We start from the raw sequence: 18,458 nt of genomic DNA on the forward strand, positions 1-18,458 counted from the left end.
ATCACCACATTCCCACCTCATCACCACATTCCCACCTCAACACCACATTCCCACCTCATCACCACATTCCCACCTCATCACCACATTCCCACCTCAACACCACATTCCCACCTCAACACCACATTCCCACCTCAACACCACATTCCCACCTCAGCACCACATTCCCACCTCAGCACCACATTCCCACCACATTCCCACCTCATCACCACATTCCCATCTCAACACCACATTCCCACCTCATCACCACATTCCCACCTCATCACCACATTCCCACATCATCACCACATTCCCACCTCATCACCACATTCCCACCTCATCACCACATTCCCACCTCATCACCACATTCCCACCTCAACACCACATTCCCACATCATCACCACATTCCCACCTCAACACCACATTCCCACCTCATCACCACATTCCCACCTCAACACCACATTCCCACCTCATCACCACATTCCCACCTCATCACCACATTCCCACCTCATCACCACATTCCCACCTCATCACCACATTCCCACCTCATCACCACATTCCCACCTCATCACCACATTCCCACCTCATCACCAAATTTCCACATCATCACCACATTCCCACCTCATCACCACATTCCCACATCATCACCACATTCCCACCTCATCACCAAATTCCCACCTCAACACCACATTCCCACCTCATCACCAAATTCCCACCTCATCACCACATTCCCACCTCATCACCACATTCCCACCTCATCACCACATTCCCACCTCATCACCACATTCCCATCTCATCACCACATTCCCACCTCAACACCACATTCCCACCTCAACACCACATTCCCATCTCAACACCACATTCCCACCTCATCACCACATTCCCACCTCATCACCACACATTCCCACCTCATCACCACATTCCCACCTCATCACCACATTCCCACATCATCACCACATTCCCACCTCAGCACCACATTCCCACCACAGTCCCATCTCAACAACACATTCCCACCTCATCACCACATTCCCACCTCATCACCACATTCCCACCTCAGCACCACATTCCCACCACATTCCCACCTCATCACCACATTCCCACCTCATCACCACATTCCCACCTCAACACCACATTCCCATCTCATCACCACATTCCCACCTCATCACCACATTCCCACCTCAACACCACATTCCCACCTCAGCACCACATTCCCACCTCATCACCACATTCCCACCTCAACACCACATTCCCATCTCATCACCACATTCCCACCTCAACACCACATTCCCACCTCATCACCACATTCCCACCTCATCACCACATTCCCACCTCAACACCACATTCCCACCTCAACACCACATTCCCATCTCATCACCACATTCCCACCTCAACACCACATTCCCACCTCATCACCACCTGCAGACAAAGAAACAATAATGAATGCTATCCTTTCATATTATTTAATCTGTTTGCGTATGTACAGTACAGCCATGTGTGGGATATTTGTGGATATCCTGAAGAAGAAGGTTCGCAGTCAACCAAGGTTCAGTTAATAACAAAGTTTATTAACTGGACAGATAGAAATATACATAGTACATAGAGAGAATGGCTGAGGGGCTCTCCCCAGGTGGTCAGCTGAAATCACCCAGGTAGAGATCTTGGGGGCGTGTATCACTTCCGCAACGGATTTAGGCGGATTTCGGTTTCCGGGTTCGCCTGATTGGCCGCGACGGCCACGTGCCACGCGTGGCATGCCCCCGCGGCAGCGTTGCCGCAGAAGCATTTGCACTGCAACTCATACACCTTACTGTAAATTGTACCTCATCCCATTTCTGCTTTGCACTATAGCGTATTGTATATTAGTACATTGCATAGTATATTGTATATTGTATAGGCGAACCCGGAAACCGAAATCCGCCTAAATCCGTTGCGGAAGTGATACACGTGTAACTCAGTTACTTCTATTCTGCATTGAACATTGTACATATGTCTATACTGAACACTGTGACCTCTATTTTTACTTCTATTTTACATGCTATACTATTTTATTTCATACTTATCTTGTCTAGCACAGTCTCTAACAGTAACAGTAAGAAGCATTTTGGGACTTCCGGTTTTGAGATGGGTGGATAGGAGACCACTGAAAGAGCTCCTGGTCAAATAATTCGAGAAAGGGAAGTAAAACAGTGTAAAACAGAATAAAAGGTGAAAATTCAAAGATATAAGAGAAAAGGAAGGATGTGCACGAGAAAAAGTGAGAGAAATAAGACCCCAGAAGACGTACAAACACCGGAGGAAAAATCTAAACTCGAGGAAATTACGGAAGAAATGGCTCAGACGAGCGTGACGCAGGGAGGCAGGGAAGGAGACCCCGTGGAGCCTGCCTGGTTAGCAAGAATACAAGCGACCATGCTGGCTGGACAGGAGCTACAAGCTAAGGCTAACCGAGAGCTACAAGCTAACGTGCAAGCTAATGCAAAGGCTATTCAAGCTATACAAGATAGCATACAAGTTAGCGCACAAGCTAACACGAGGAACGTGCAAGCTAGCGCGCTGGCTAGCCAACAAGAGCTACAAACTAGCATACAAGCTAGCGCAATGGCTAACCAGACGAGCACGCAGAATATCCAAGACAGCATTGATGGACTGAGGGAAGAGTTGAAGAGGGGACAGGACGAGCTCAGAGGGGAAATGGATAAAGGACTCGAGGCAATGAGCGGAAAAATACAAGAGCAAGAGAAAGACATAAAGATGTTGGAAGAAAGGACGGCCGATACGGAAGAATGGAATACAGAAATGCATGATATTCTAAAAGAGACGCTCGAACAACAGAACATGCTGAGAGGAAAGCTAATGGACTTGGAGGGGAGGTCGAGGAGAAACAACATACGAATATGGGGTCTGAAAGAGGGGATGGAAGGAGATTCGATGGTCAAATATGTGGACAGCCTAATTCGAAGAGAATTAAAAATGACAGCCCTCGACAAGACAGGGATTCAGAGAGCGCACAGGACTCTGGCGCCGAAGCCGCGGGAGGACAAACCACGAGAGCAGTTATAGTAAACTTCTTGGAATTCGAGGTGAAAGAGAACATTCTTAGAGCAGCCTGGCAGAAGAAGATGGAGGTGGGGGGACAGAGAGTAACTTTTGACCATGATTATGCAACGGAGGTGGCGGTAAAGCGTCGGAGCTATGTTCAGATTAAAAAATCTCTGAAGGAAGGCGGAATCAGATTTCAATCACCAATGACCACGCTGAAGGTTCATTGGAAGGAAGGCGCAAAGGTGTACGGCGACGTGCGGGAGGCGGCGAGGGATATGAACCAGAGAGGATGGAAGGTGCCGGGAGGAGGAGATGAGAGACCGACGCTGCTGCAGAGGTTGGAGAAGGCGAGGAGATGGACCAGGGTCGGCGGGGGACGAGGAGGAGACGAGGAGAACGGGAAGGTGAAGGGGATCTGAATCGATTCAAAGCAGATCAACTGAGAAGAAGGACGCAAGGACACGGAGAAAGGGGGCGGAGAGGAGACGAGACGGTGATCAAAGGGAGGATGAGTACAATGCACACACACAAAATAGATAGTGAGAAGAGAAGATAGTAAAGTGCATACGAGATAATTATAGTTAGACCAAAATTTAGAAAGGAAGGCATAGAGATTCGAAGCACATTGGACTGATATACGTATGACGCACATAATGCAAGAGAGTGAAAACATGAAAGAGACTTGTTAGGCAGGAAGAAGATGACAAAATACATGGGGGATAATTAAACCGAAAGTGATAAAAAAAAGGGGGGACATGTGCATTCAAGAGATATATGGAGACGGACATTCGAGAGACTCAGGAAAACACATGTCGCATAACACAGTTAGACGGGAACATGAAAATGACTAAAGCAGAGCTTTTTGACCGGGAGCTCGGTCAGGCCACACACAGAGCTGGACATATATAGTGCGCTCAATGTAGCCACTAGGGGGGGCCCTCTCACTAGGAGAGCCATTACTCCCCACCCACCAGCGGGAAAAAGAGGGGAACGAGTAGGACCCTCAAATGCCATGGAAGTTCAAAGAGTGAATTTTGATGTTGATGTTGATGTTTATTATGTAAATATGTATGTAAGTCAGAAGGAGATAGCAGAGGCTACAACCACAAATATTATTTTATGTGACATGGGTAGAACGGGAGAACAATTGGAAAAGAAATATGACACAAGTTAAGGGTGTAAAGATGATGTTGTTAAATGTGAATGGTATGAATAACCCGATAAAGAGGAGTAAGGTGATGACGAAACTTAAAAAAGAAGAGGCGCAGGTCATTTTCTTGCAAGAAACGCATCTTATATAACAAGAACATGAAAAGCTGAAGAGATTCGGGTATGAAAATCTGTTCTATAGTTCTTTTAAACAGAACCTTAGAAGAGGAGTAGCTATACTAATTAAGAACACAGTGAAATTTGAGATGATCAAGGAAATAAGGGACAAGGAGGGAAGGTATGTGTTGGTCAAGGGGAAAATGGAAGGTCAAATGGTAACACTAATAAATGTATATGCTCCACCGGACAGTGAGAAATATCTATTTGAAACGATCTTTGATATTATAGCGTTGGAAGGGGAGGGGGTCCTGATCTGTACAGGTGATTTCAATGTGGTACTGAATTATGACATAGACACGACTAGCACAAAGAAATAGAGGACAAACATTAGCAAATATATGAATATACATATGGCAGAATTAGGAATCATAGACATATGGAGAGAAATGAACACGCTAGATAGAGAATATACGCACTATTCACACCCGCACACAACATATTCAAGGATAGACTATTTTCTCATGACAACAGGGGACAGATATCGGGTGGAAGAATGCAGGATAGGAGTGACGGATATTTCAGATCATAGCGCAATATATCTGACAGTAAATCTTAAAAGTAGACGGAGGAATACAGTTTGGAGACTGAATGTAGGACTATTGAACAACAAAGGTTTGGTTAACCAGGTGAAGGAAGACATAATTAGATATAGAGAAGAGAACGATAATGGGGAGGTAGATCCAAACATTTTATGGGATGCACTAAAGGTAGTAATACGGGGAAAATGTATAGCAAAGACGGCATTACTCAAGAAGGCTAGAATAGGGACATACCAGAACTTGATAAAGAAGCTGAAAGAATTAGAGAAAGAACACCAAAGCTCAAAGAACCAGAAGACACTTAGAGAGGTTAAGGAAGTTAGAGGACAGATAAACAGGGAGCTGCTGTCAGAAATAGAGAAGAAAGCTAGATACATGAAACAGACATACTATGAAGGGGGACCGAGGGCGACCAGACTGTTAGCTAGACGAATTAGGACACAACAAAAAATAAACACAATACACACAATAAGGGACACAAACACAAACAAAATACTGAGAGAACCAGCGGAAATAGAGAAGGCATTTGAAGAATATTATAGGAAACTATACACACTCCAATCCAATCCACTTTATTTATTTATATAGCACATTTAAAACAACAAAGTTGACCAAAACAACAAAGTTGACCAAAGTGCTGTACAAGTCCACAAACATAGGATAAAACATAAAACATAAAAATGTAATAAAAGCACATAATAAAACAGTACAATGTGTCACATAAAAAGGCCAATCTCTCAAAAACGGTTTAAAAAACAAAAGCCAGAGCAAATAAGTGTGTTTTGAGGCGTGATTTAAACACCTGCAGAGTGGGGGCCTGCCTAACATGCAGTGGCAGCTCATTCCAGAGCTTTGGGGCTGCCACTGCAAAAGCACGGTCCCCCCTAAGCTTCAGCCTGGAGTTTGGAACGGCCAAGAGGAGCTGGTCAGAGGACCTGAGGGACCTTAGAGGAACATAGGGTTCCAGCAGGTCTGAGAGGTAACCCGGTGCCAAGCCGTTCAAACATTTAAAAACAAACAGTAAAACCTTAAAATCAATCCTAAAACGCACAGGAAGCCAGTGGAGGGCAGCCAGCACAGGGGAAATGTGCTCCCGCTTTCGCGTTCCCGTCAGCAGACAGGCAGCTGCGTTTTGCACCAACTGCAAACGAGAGAGGGAGGCCTGACTGACGCCCACGTACAGGGCATTACAGCAATCAAGGCGAGAGGTCATAAAAGCATGGATAACCGTTTCAAAAACGGAACGGGATAAAAAAGGTTTGACCTTGGACAGCCTCCTAAGTTGGAAAAAGCTCCTTCCCACCACAGTATTGATCTGTTTGTCCAGCTTTAGGTCACAATCGAATTTTACCCCTAGGTTGGTGACTGTTGGCTTCACAAAAAGCCCAAGAGGGCCCAAGTCACCAGGAGGAGGCACATGACCATTGCTGGGACCAAACACCATGACCTCTGTTTTACTGTCATTGAGACAAAGACAGTTTGATGCCAGCCATGCCTTAACATCATCAAGGCATGCTAATAGTGGTTTTACCGGGTTGGTAGTGTTTCTTTTTAATGGAATGTAAATCTGGCTGTCATCTGCGTAGCAGTGAAAGGAGACGCCATGCTTTCGGAGTATAGGCCCTAAGGGGAGCAGGTACAACACAAATAAAATTGGCCCGAGAATTGAGCCCTGGGGAACCCCGCAGACAACCGATAGCGGCAGGGGAGGAGGAGATAGAAACATTTTTAGAAAAATTGGATTTACCATCAATAGGGAAGGAACAGAATGAAATATTAAATGCAGAAATCACAGAACAAGAAGTGGGGAATGCGATCAGTAAGGCAAAGAGCAGTAAGTCACCGGGTAGCGACGGATTCCCCTCGGAATTCTACAAAACATTTAGGCAGGAACTGAGCCCCATGTTAGAAGCAGCATTCAGACACACAATGGAAAAAGGCACAATGCCACCTTCATGGAAAGAGGCCATAATTACTATAATTCCAAAAGAAGGGAAAGATAGAGAACTGTGTAGTAGTTTCAGACCTGTGTCCATACTTAATGTAGATTACAAGATGTATACATCAATAATATCCAAAAGATTTGAGACATTTATGACAGATATAATAGACGAAGACCAGACTGGATTCATTAAAGGAAGGCAGACACAGGATAACATAAGGAAGACAGTGCAGATAGTAGAGGAGATACAAGAGGAAGGAGGAAGTGCAGTATTAGTTAGCCTAGATGCAGAAAAAGCCTTCGACAGTGTAAGCTGGCTATTTCTATATAAAGTATTGGAGAGATTTAGATTAGACAAAAACGCTATGAAAACAATTAGGGCATTATATCAAGAACCGACGGCTAGGATTAAGGTGAATGGTAGTCTGACGGACCGGATTAAACTAGAGAGAGCTACCAGACAGGGTTGTTGTCTTTCGCCCAACTAATTAGACAGACCAAAGACATCAAAGGGGTGGAGATAAGGGGGACGGAACATAAATTGGGATTATTCGCAGACGACGTGATAGTATATATGAGACAACCAGACACAAGCTTCCCGACACTGATGGATCTACTGACATTATGGATATTACTCAGGGTATAGACTTAATGTGACGAAGACACAGACATTAGCACTGAACTACACACCAACGATAGAGATCAAAGAAAAATACAAAATCAAATGGGACATGGACAGGATCAAGTACCTAGGGGTGAACATCACAAGAGGGGTGGAGGGGCTATACGATGCAAACTATACACAGATAAATCAGAAAATCAAGAGAGATCTAGAAAGATGGACGGTGATGCCCCTAGATTTCAGTTCAAGGATAGAAATCATTAAGATGAACATTACCAAGGTTACTATACCTATTTCAATCCCTACCTATATTAATACCACAAAAACAATTTAGGGAATGGGATAGACAGATATCAAGATTCATTTGGGGGGGGGGGAAAGGCCAAGGATCAGATATGTGACTCTACAATTACCAAAGGAGAAAGGAGGGATGGCAGTACCCAGTTTAGAAAGCTATTACTATGCAGCACAGCTTAGAACAGTACCATGCTGGTGCAATGTGAACTATGAGCCCAAATGGAAAGATATAGAAACCAAAAGAGAGGGATTCAAAGTGCAGGCACTGATAGGAGATAGGAAGCTGTTCAGAAGACAGGAACAACTACTAGATCCAATTACCAGATTCACTATAAACATATGGAACACAATAGTAAAGAAATACAAGCTAGAAAAAGAATCTAAGATACTGAGATGGATAGCACACGACAACAAATTCAGACCAGGGATAGAAGACCATGGGTTCAAGAGGTGGGAACGGGGGGGTATAACAGCAATGTGCACGATGACAGAAGGAGGGGAGATGCAGACTCTACAAAAATTGAAAGAAAGATACGGACTAGAGAATAGGGACCACTTTAGATATTTACAGATTAGGGACTACTATAAAGCAAGATAGAGACAAAGAACAGAATGGGGTAATTAAGATAATGGTAAAGTCATACGAAGGATGGAAGGGGAGGGTGATATCAGCACTATATCAGGCAATAATGGACAGTAAGGGAAATACAACATTGTATGTAAAAGAAAAGTGGGAAAGAGAGTTGGAAATAGAGATAACAGAGGAGGAATGGTATGACACATGTAAGACACAACAAACAACCACAGGATCAAGGATATGGAGGGAGTTTGGGTGGAAGAATATAATTAGATACTTTATAACACCAGAAATACAGGGCAATTACACACCAGCAAAGAAAACATGTTGGAGGGAGTGTGGACAGGAAGGGGTGAACCATACACACATATTCTGGGGATGTCAGAAGATAAGGCACTACTGGGAAGAGATAGGAGGGATAATAAATGAAATAATAGGATACAAAATACCCCAGGGAGGCCAAGTGTTGTATTTGGGGAATCTGTCACAGGAAGGAATCCAAGGGGAAGACAAATATTTGATTAAGATATTGATAGTGAAATTTGAATTTTTTTTTTATTTGAAGGATAAACCCCTTGAGATATGCTATCTCGTTTTCGAGGGGGTCCTTAACATAGGATACAAAACATACAATACAATACAATACATAACAAAACAAAAAACAAGACAACAAATGCACTTATACACTGACAGACGCTCTCCCAAGCTCACTCCCACAATCCACACTGATTCCTCCCAAGAGGATCACCAATAAATATATATATGTTCCCTTATAAAACACAAACAAAATTATAATTTGATCTGAAACGACATTTAAGCCCTAACACAGTAAATCAATAACAGGTGCAAGTAGTCTGTAGATGAGTGAACAAAGATATCTTGAATAACCGGTAAGAAGTAAGAGATCTGAGTGAACTAGGCAGTTTGTTCCAATCAGCTGGTGCTTTATATTTAAAGGCAAGTCGACCGATAGCTTTAATGGTTCGAGGTATACTAAAGAAAGGAAGGAAGATAGTGGCAGCCAAGAAAGCTTTAACTAAACTGTGGTACAAGGTAGAAGTGCAGACAAAGGATCAATGGATAGAGTTGGTAGAGGGGATACAGGAAATGGAGAGAATCACACATCTGCTGAGGCTGCAAGAAGAAAAGTTTGAATGGAAATGGGGAAAATGGGAAGAATACAGGAGGGGAAGTAACGACATCACAGAGGTTTGAAAAGGATACAAGGAAATGAATAAAAATGTAAATAAATAATGCAAATGTAGAATTGACCGAAGGACCCATGTCACACTTTTTCTTTACTCATTTTTTGTCTATTTGTTTTAATTTATGTACTGTGTATTGTCTATGAATGTTGTCTATGTATGTTGTTGAAAAAATGAAAATAAAGATTTAAGTTTAAAAAAAAAAAAAAAAAGCATTTCGGATAAAAGTATTCTGTGTATGACAACAATGTATGTCTTTCAAATGTTAAATGATAAATGATTAAATGATACACACTGAAATCTACGCTCTCTCATCCTGCTTTCCACAACGCGACAATATTATTAAACAGCAGCTCTGTCATTGAAGTGGGACAAGTGAGCCGTATTGTATATTAGTACATTGCATAGTATATTGTATATTGTATGGTAACTCAGTTACTTCTATTCTGCATCGAACATTGTACATATAATAATAATGGATTGGATTTATATAGCGCTCTTCTCTGAGTGACTGTTGCTCTGACTCAGAGCGCTTCACAGAGTCCATTATTCGTTCATACACAGTCATACCGGTGGTGGTAAGCTACAAAAGGCAGACTCACGGAAGCGTGGCGAATAATCAACGCCTACGGCCCCTCCGACCACCACCAACATTCATTCACATGCATACACATTCATACGAGGCAAGTAGGTTAAGTGTCTTGCCCAAGGACACAACGGCAATGGGATGGACATGGGCTTGAGCGGGATATATGTCTATACTGAACACTGTGACCTATTTTTACTTCTATTTTACATGCTATACTATTTTATTTCATACTTATCTTGTCTAGCACAGTCTCTAACAGTAACAGTAAGAAGCATTTTGGATAAAAGTATTCTGTACTTCTGTATGACAACAATGTATGCCTTTCAAATGTTAAATGATAAATGATTAAATGATACACACTGAAATCTACGCTCTCTCATCCTGCTTTCCACAACGCGACAATATTATTAAACAGCAGCTCTGTCATTGAAGTGGGAAAAGTGAGCATTAAACAGCAGCTCTGTCATGAAGTGGGAAAAGTGAGCATTAAACAGCAGCTCTGTCATTGAAGTGGGAAAAGTGAGCATTAAACAGCAGCTCTGTCATGAAGTGGGAAAAGTGATTAAACAGCAGCGCGTCTGCACTCAGAAGATGGCGCGACAATATTGCTCTGGCGTTGAAGTGGGAAAGCGGCAGTGAAGTCCGCGACGCGCGCGCGTCAACACACAGGCAGCGGCAGAGGCAGAGAGCGGCGTGGGTCACGTGGCCGTCGCGGCCAATCAGGCGAACCCGGAAACCGAAATCCGCCTAAATCCGTTGCGGAAGTGATACACGCATCCTGGGGAGAGGTCAGGAGGAGCCTTATATAGTTAAAAGGGGGGGGTGTGTGGTCCCATTTGATAGGTCAAATGGGTGGGGGAGGGGCACACAGGTAAGGGGACACAGGGGAGGGGAATGTCTTTACATGAGAGTTGGGGAATCATTATATTATTCCACACATGACACAATAAGACTGTTCTCTCCTCCTTTGGCTCTTTTGAGGATCCTGCCTCCGAGCCTCATGTGTCCAGGGGGCAATGCATCTTGGGAGAAGGTGGCGCTGAGGGCGGGAACGCGTCTCTGTCGGGGCCAGAGGAGCTTGTGCAATCAAACAGGACAGTTGTGTAAGTTAACGCTGAGGTTCCCGGTACACTATAATGTCCACCTGTCCCTCCCAATATTCATTCCTATTCTCCACTTGCATGTGGGGGGGGCGTCATATCCGGTTACGTCTCTAGCCCTGCAGACTTCTTCCGGTCCCATCATCACACTACATTGAGTTTAGCAACTTTTCTCTCCCGTCAATTAACCCTTTAATCGCCAATGACGTGTTTAGACGTCATTCCTCGCCATGCGTAATCTGCCAATGACGTCGTACAGCGTCTTTGAGATAAATATTTAAAAAATCTGTCATGGCAATCATATTTCACCCACGGAGACTTGACGGGTGCTGTAGAGCTCCTCTCAACTCTCCAACGGTGCAAGACCGCCATCTGGTGGCCGATCGACGAGGTGCCAAAACCGGAAGTGAGCGGCCGGAAGTGGTGCTCACCCATATTTCGTCCGGCCACTCGCTATCGCTCGCGGGACTCCAGCTTGATACACTGGATAGCGATCCGTTGCCAATAACTTGATAAACAACATGATTTGGACGTATATAGTATTATACAACCTGGAAATGGATCGCATATATCAACATCCCATAATAGCGATCTTTCTGCTCCACGCTGATCACCCAACGGTCAGAGGAAGCTGCGGTGAGTTTCAGCGTGTTTGATTATTATTATCCATATAAACTGCTCTGATCTATATATCGCCCATACTACATAAATGATTCAACGTCGGCCACAGACTTATAAACCCCCCCCCCCTCCGGTCACCAGCAGATGATGAGGCATGACGTTTAGGACCTTGTACAATTGAAATTTTTAATCTGACGTCAATCGGTATCAAACTACATTTGATGATCTAATATATGTATTTATGGCTATAACTCACGTTCTGCAGAATGCTGCAGAAAACGATAAAAACATATTTATACTTTAGACCGTATTTTAGTATGAATATGTGAATGAAAAAGTAGAACGTTGCTACATCCTAAACGATAGATACTTAACGTTGAATGGGCCATAGTAATGTCAATTTAGCAATACAATTAAAAAAGTTATAGCCCTGCAAAGAAGGGGAACATCTCCATAGACTTACAGTGGTGGCAGAGAGGTGATTAAGATCAGAATAATCCCTGGCAGATAAAGGGTTAAACAACTTTATCGCCACTATTTCAACTTTCCAGAATATCAAACGTGGGTCTAACAGATGCCACGTCGATACTAATTGAGTTATATATCTCATTTCATGCCCCATGTCTAACAGATTAATGTATTGGATTTAGGCAGAGCTAAATGCTAATGTGGCTAACTCTAACAGGACACTTTCTTTTTACATGAAATAGAGCCCAAAAACCTTTAAAAAAAAAGTGACGATAAAGTTGTTTAATTGACGGGAGAAAAGTTGCTAAAATCAATGTATTGTGATGGGACCGGAAGAAGTCTGCAGGGCTAGAGACGTAACCGGATATGACGCCCCCCCCCCCCACATTGTGCAAGTGGAGAATTGACTGGTCTCTCCGAATTTATGTCCCAGATTGCCATAAGTGATTCACTAACAACCAGTTATGTCAGGTACCTGCGTTCAATGGGCGTTTAAAGTGGGGGTGTGAGGTCCAAGATAAAGGGGGGAGTTTGTACATGAGATGCTTTTAGGGAGTCGTCACATTCCCATAATGCAGTTTTGGACTTTTGCCTTGTTTTACTTCGATCACACTCCTCAAGATGCGGTGCTCACTTGTGTCATACAAGACAACAAGCTAATTCTAAAACAAAATGACTGGTGACGATACAATCGATGGATTTATCTCTTTTTAACTCTTTATCACCCACAGCCTTAACCTGTCCTGATAACTCCCTGTGTGCTCCCTTTGGCCCCGGCTTCTATGAGTGTAGCTGTGACGACGGCTACCGTGGATACAAGTGCCTTCGACAGGTCAGTCCTTCATTCCGACAGCCATCAGACTTTATAATGCATCAATGTAATGTGCCTCACTGCATCACTGAGCACAGGGTACTACAGACAGTACTACCTTCCTGGGACTTTTACATTTACAAATGTACACTTACTGTATATTTCTGTATATTTTTACTGTATATTTTATATTAGAATGTAACATAGGAAATGTATATCCCGGACCGTATTTTATTCTTAGGCTTATTTTATTCTTATTCGTGACTTTTGTTTTTGTCTACCCAAATGTCTACTGTTTACTGTGAGCGATTTGTAGTAGCCAAATTTCCCTCGGGATGAATAGAATATTTCTATTCGCTTCTATTAACCCTTTCACTGCCACACGACAGCCGCATAATGATGCTAATGATGGAGCATCGCCGTTGGTTGTGTGATAGTAAAGGGCTAACCTTCTGTATTGTCACAGTGAAAGGGTTAACCGGCTGTCATGTGGCAGTGAAAGGGTTAACCCTGTCTGCAAGTGGTCCCATAAGAACCACTGTGGAGAAGAACACAGAATCAATCACACACACACACACACCTACACACACACACACCCCAATCCTCAGTAACAGGTGCTAGCCAGAGAGCACTATAGTGAACCAAACAACAATGAAGTCAGCACAGTGTGTCTGATGATGGAGAGCATAAATGCTGGAAACGCCACAGCGTACGTCAGGTGTTGAAGGAACACGCCAACGTTATGGGAAATGCACTTACCGTCCTCTCAGGCAGACAAGAAGATTAGATACACACAGAGAATTTCCTCTCTGTGCGTTCAGTAGAAAGCTATCCGGCTGTAAGCTAGCCTAGCTTAGCATAAATGACTGGAAGTGGATACAGACCACTAGCCTAGCTTAAAACTCCAGGAGAGGATCCTGTTTTTGACCAACAGCTAGGCTAGCTGGTCCGTATCTGCTTCCATTCATTTGTGCTAAGCTAGGCTAACTTGCAGCTGGATAGCTTTCCACTGAACGTACAGAGGAAATTGGTGTCTATCTTCTTGTCTGACTCTGGAGAAGACAGTAAGCACATTTCCCATGTTGACTTTGTGTTTCCTTTAATGAATAGACTGCATTATATGCTTGAAACTCACAGCATGTTATGGTTTTTTAAACTATGGGTTGGAACCCCAAATGAGTGGCTTCCTCTGGTGGCATGACAACAGTAGTAACATTTAGGTCCTGGAGTTGAAAGGTTTAAGAAACCATTGTCTATCCAGTGGTTCCCAACCCTTTTCTTAGGGGAGCCCTATTTTACCATTGTATACACTGATGCCCCCCACCCACATACAATTTGAAAAAAGGGGTAAAGTAGCCTACTTAATTTTTTTTATTTCTTTTATAATAATTATGTATACATATATATATATGTTTGTATATTTTATTATATTCATTGCATAAAAAACAATAACAACACAACAATTAACTACAATACACCTAAATAGTGAATGTAATACCTGCAGAAAATCTCAATTTCCCACTGGAAAAGACACATTGAGTTCTAATCTTCTCCATTGTCTCTATGAAGCCAAACTCAATACAACTGTCTTGGTATTAATTCCTCTTTTTCTCTTATCCCTGACACTCTGCCCATCTTTCCATCAGCTCTGCTAGCTTAGCTCTGTGAATATTGCTGGCGTTTGTTTTTAGTCGGCTTGTTCTGCTAGCTTAGCTCTGTGAAAACTGTTTGTAACTGAGGGGTACAATTCCCTGACTGTATTAATCAAGTACTAGTATCATTAAACTACTACCGTCTTGTACATTACTGGCCAATACCGTACAAAGATATATTAGATTAGAACACTCCACAATGAAACGGTTTCCACACAAATACTCGGTTAGAATATTTATTACATCAAAATAGTATTACATTTATCATTTGAATGCGCTTATAAGGCAAATAATGGGCATAGGCAAATCAATAATGAATATTAAGGATTATCTCTATGGTACTCTGGGAAAGGGTGTACTACCGGTTGTAAGCCAGCAGAGGGAGGCAAAGCTCTATGCAAGTCAATGGTTCACGGAGGGGATATCACCCCTGGGTCAGCGGGGATAGGCAGCCTGGTCCCAGGGTGCGCCGCGTAGGTGAAAGCCGTGGAGCCTCTGGTACGACAGAGACGAGCTCGAGTGATGGTCTCACGGGCAGGTGTAGATCCCACAGCAGTGGGGTAGGCGGTTCTCTGCTCCAGCAGCTTGGTGAAGAATGAAGAATAATAATCCTTGCCGGAAAGTGGCACTGCTGGCGGGGTGTAAATCCTCCGTGGTGCTGCTGGTCCGGTGTAAATCCTCCGGTTGGTCCGTGGTTCACAGTTGAACTTGACGTTACTCTATCCTATTAGTACGCGGCAATAAATGCTCTATGTAGACGCACAATTACCCACTTCACGTGGTCTTTGACTTTGGCTCTGTGCTTGGCTGTGCTTTCTCCTCCTCCGTCTGTTTCTCTTGTTCGCTCTGTACCCCGTGTGAGGAGGGGCCGGTCCCGGCCGCCCCGTCAAGGAGTCGCTTGGGGTGCTGGGTTCGAGGTCAGCTACGTCTGAAGCGCAGCTGAGGGGGGTGGAGTTCCGAACTCCCTCTGGTACCCACGGTTCTCTCACGGGCCTCTCGCTTAATGTCAATAGCCTCTGCTGTACGGGGGAGAGGCCGGTGTCGCTCGCCTCTGTGTGTAGGCAGCTTGTAGACGTGGGTTGACTGTCAAGTCCGTAGAGGGGGCCTTGGAGCGTCCATCCCAGTCGGGTCTGAACCACGACCGGGCATCCTTTGGGTCCGACGTGGGCCGCCTCAATTGGGAGAATGAGGTCCGCGTGGTCGGAGCCGATGAGCAGGGTCGGTGTGGCGCCGTCGATAAGCGGTATAGGTAGTTGACGTAGGTGCCCATACTTAGCCATCAGCTGTGGGATGGGGTAGGTGTACTGCGACAGGCCTATGTCGTGGCTGGTGAAGACGTTACTTATACTATACTGCTTCTCGGGCTGGTCCACCGCTGCTATCTCGAAGGAGACCTTTTCACCCTTTATGGTCTTCTGGTCCCTTCTGATGGTGCGTATGGTCATCGTATCTTTGACACCTCGCAGGCCCAACTGGGCTGCTGCGGAAGCGAGGAGGAGAGTCTTTTCGGACCCATCGTCCAGGACGGCGTAAGTGTCCAGGACCTTGTCCTCGTGGCTCAGGAGCACTCTGACCACTTTGAGGAGCACACGGGGGGTCCCGCTGTGCTGGTCAATGTGGAGCACTCCTGTGGGTGGTGACGTAGACTCTATATGGTACGAGTCGCACCTTGACTCCCAGTGTCTGCCGTAGCAGTCGGGACACCAGGGAGCGGTCTGGTGGAACTTTGGTTCTGGTGCCACCGCCTCGGCATGGTACATTACCGCGACAGGCCCACTCGGTTGTCCTGGCTGACGCTTGTTGATGTCATGCAGGACCTCCAGGTGGGTGCCACCGCACCTGCTGCACTTCTTTTTCAAGCGGCACTCAGCTGCTAGGTGGCTGCGCGCGCAGCGGAAGCAGCGGCGGTGGTCCTTGACCCACTGGCTCACATCATCCGTGGTCAGCTTCTTGAAATCTTCGCACTGATAGAGCCGATGTTCTCCCTCACAGTACTGGCACTCAATCTTCCACTGGTCCTCTTTCGTCGAGGGGGTGTTGTGGTTCTGGTGCTGCGGTACTGATTCGGCTTGGTGCATAACAGTCACCGATCTTCGGCCATCGTTTACTCTCCTAGGTCCCTCTCTGGAGCTTGGTGTGCTCCGCACGAACGTATCCAATCGTAGGCTGCTGACTTCTCTCGCCAGGAAGTCGGCCAAGTCTAGGAGGGATGGTTCTGGACCGTTAGGATCACGGTGGTCTCTTTGCCGCCTGAAGCGCTCCTGTCTGGCGGGCGGCAGCTTCTCTAAAATCCTCTCGACGTTAGAGTTGGCGTATAGCTCGTGCATACCCTTTTCTCGTTGCGCTCCCAGCATCCCTACCAGGGACTGTACTTTTATAGACAGGTCGTCTAGTGAGCGATTGTCTGTTGCTGGGGGTAAGCGGTCAATATGCCTTATCTCTTCTATTACGTAATCCCATATACGTCCATATCTCTGGTCCAGCGCTGCTAGAGCCGCGGTGTATGGGGTCGTAGAGGTGGCATAGGCTAGCGCTATATTGTGCGCCCGGGGCACTTTCAGGTGCTGCAGTAATATTGCATACTTGTGGCGTTCATCAGCGACATCCACCATCATTGTCTCTAAGCACATCCGGAGCTCCGTATACTGTGCTCGATTCTCATGGGTGAAGTCTTGAAACGTCGGTGTGCCAATGTATGATGTCATGGATGACTGGCACATCGGTGAGCGTTGGGGGAGAGGCCTCCTAGGCGAGTCTCCTCTTGCGTGTCGTCTTGGGCTGGTACTTGGTGGGTACCGAAGGTCGGGTACCCAGGTGCTGTTCCTCGGGGCTGACGGTGCGTCAAACTCACCCGTGAGTTGAGTCGGGGGTTTGTAGCGCAGGGCCTCGGGGCTGACTTCTGGGCTGTACTGGACCTCCTGGTCCTGAGTACGTTGCTGCTGGTCGGGGCTGTACTGGGCCTCCTGGGCCAGAGCACGTTGCTGCTGGTCGGCTTGACACTCCTCCTCCTCCTCCTCCTCTCCCTCTGCTAGGACCTGGAGTCTTCTGTTCAGTCTCTCGGCGTGGTCCGGTTCTTCCCGGTTGCTGGGTCTCGTATGGACCGGCTGGGGAGGGGGTTCGGAGACGTGGACAGGATCCTCTTGTTGGCGGGGTCCCGGGTCGCTTCGTCGGGTAGGGGAATGTGTCCTAGACCCATGTCTTGACGATCTCTGAGAGCTCCGTGTGGAGTGAGGGGGTGTCGCCATGGCAACCAGTTTGTCCATCAGCTCCGCCTGCAGCCGGTCGCGCTCTGCCTCGCGCCGGGCATGGGCTGCGTCGCGCGCTGCTTCGCGCTGGGCATTGGCGATGTCGCGCTGCGCATTGGCGCTGGCCTGGGCAGCGTCGCGCTGTGCGTTGGCGACGTCGCGCTGGGCATTGGCGCTGGCATGGGCGGCGTGGAGCTGTGCATTTGCGACGTTGGCGCGGCTTCTCTCGATGTTCTCTTCTGTCTGGAGGCGTCTGGTCTCCAGTCTTATTCGGTCGTCTTCACTCCTTTGTTGCGCCTGGAAGCGCTCTCGCTCGCCTGCAAAATGTTCGCGCTCGCACGTCTGTTGCGCTTGAAGTCGATCGCGTTCGGTGGAGGCTGCCAGGGTGGCGATGAGTGCTTGCGCCAGCATCTTGTCCGCCTCGCTGGGGGAAGACGCCGTTC

The 18,458-nt window shown here is 45.9% G+C and overlaps 1 protein-coding gene across 3 annotated transcripts in view; it reads left to right on the forward strand.

Annotated features, from left to right (window-relative positions):
* The window catches only part of atraid (all-trans retinoic acid-induced differentiation factor), a 44,497-nt gene that overhangs the window by 5,634 nt on the left and 20,405 nt on the right, over nucleotides 1-18,458 (forward strand). For all 3 annotated transcript variants that reach the window (XM_084314807.1, XM_084314806.1, XM_084314805.1), the window contains 2 exons: nucleotides 11,100-11,221; nucleotides 13,039-13,139. In XM_084314807.1, coding sequence (XP_084170933.1) covers nucleotides 11,100-11,221; nucleotides 13,039-13,139 — 223 coding nt within the window. The remainder of the gene's footprint in view (nucleotides 1-11,099; nucleotides 11,222-13,038; nucleotides 13,140-18,458) is intronic.

The sequence above is a fragment of the Notolepis coatsorum genome (genome assembly GCF_963971535.1).
Source record: "Notolepis coatsorum genome assembly, chromosome: 5".
Lineage (NCBI taxonomy): Eukaryota > Metazoa > Chordata > Actinopteri > Aulopiformes > Paralepididae > Notolepis > Notolepis coatsorum.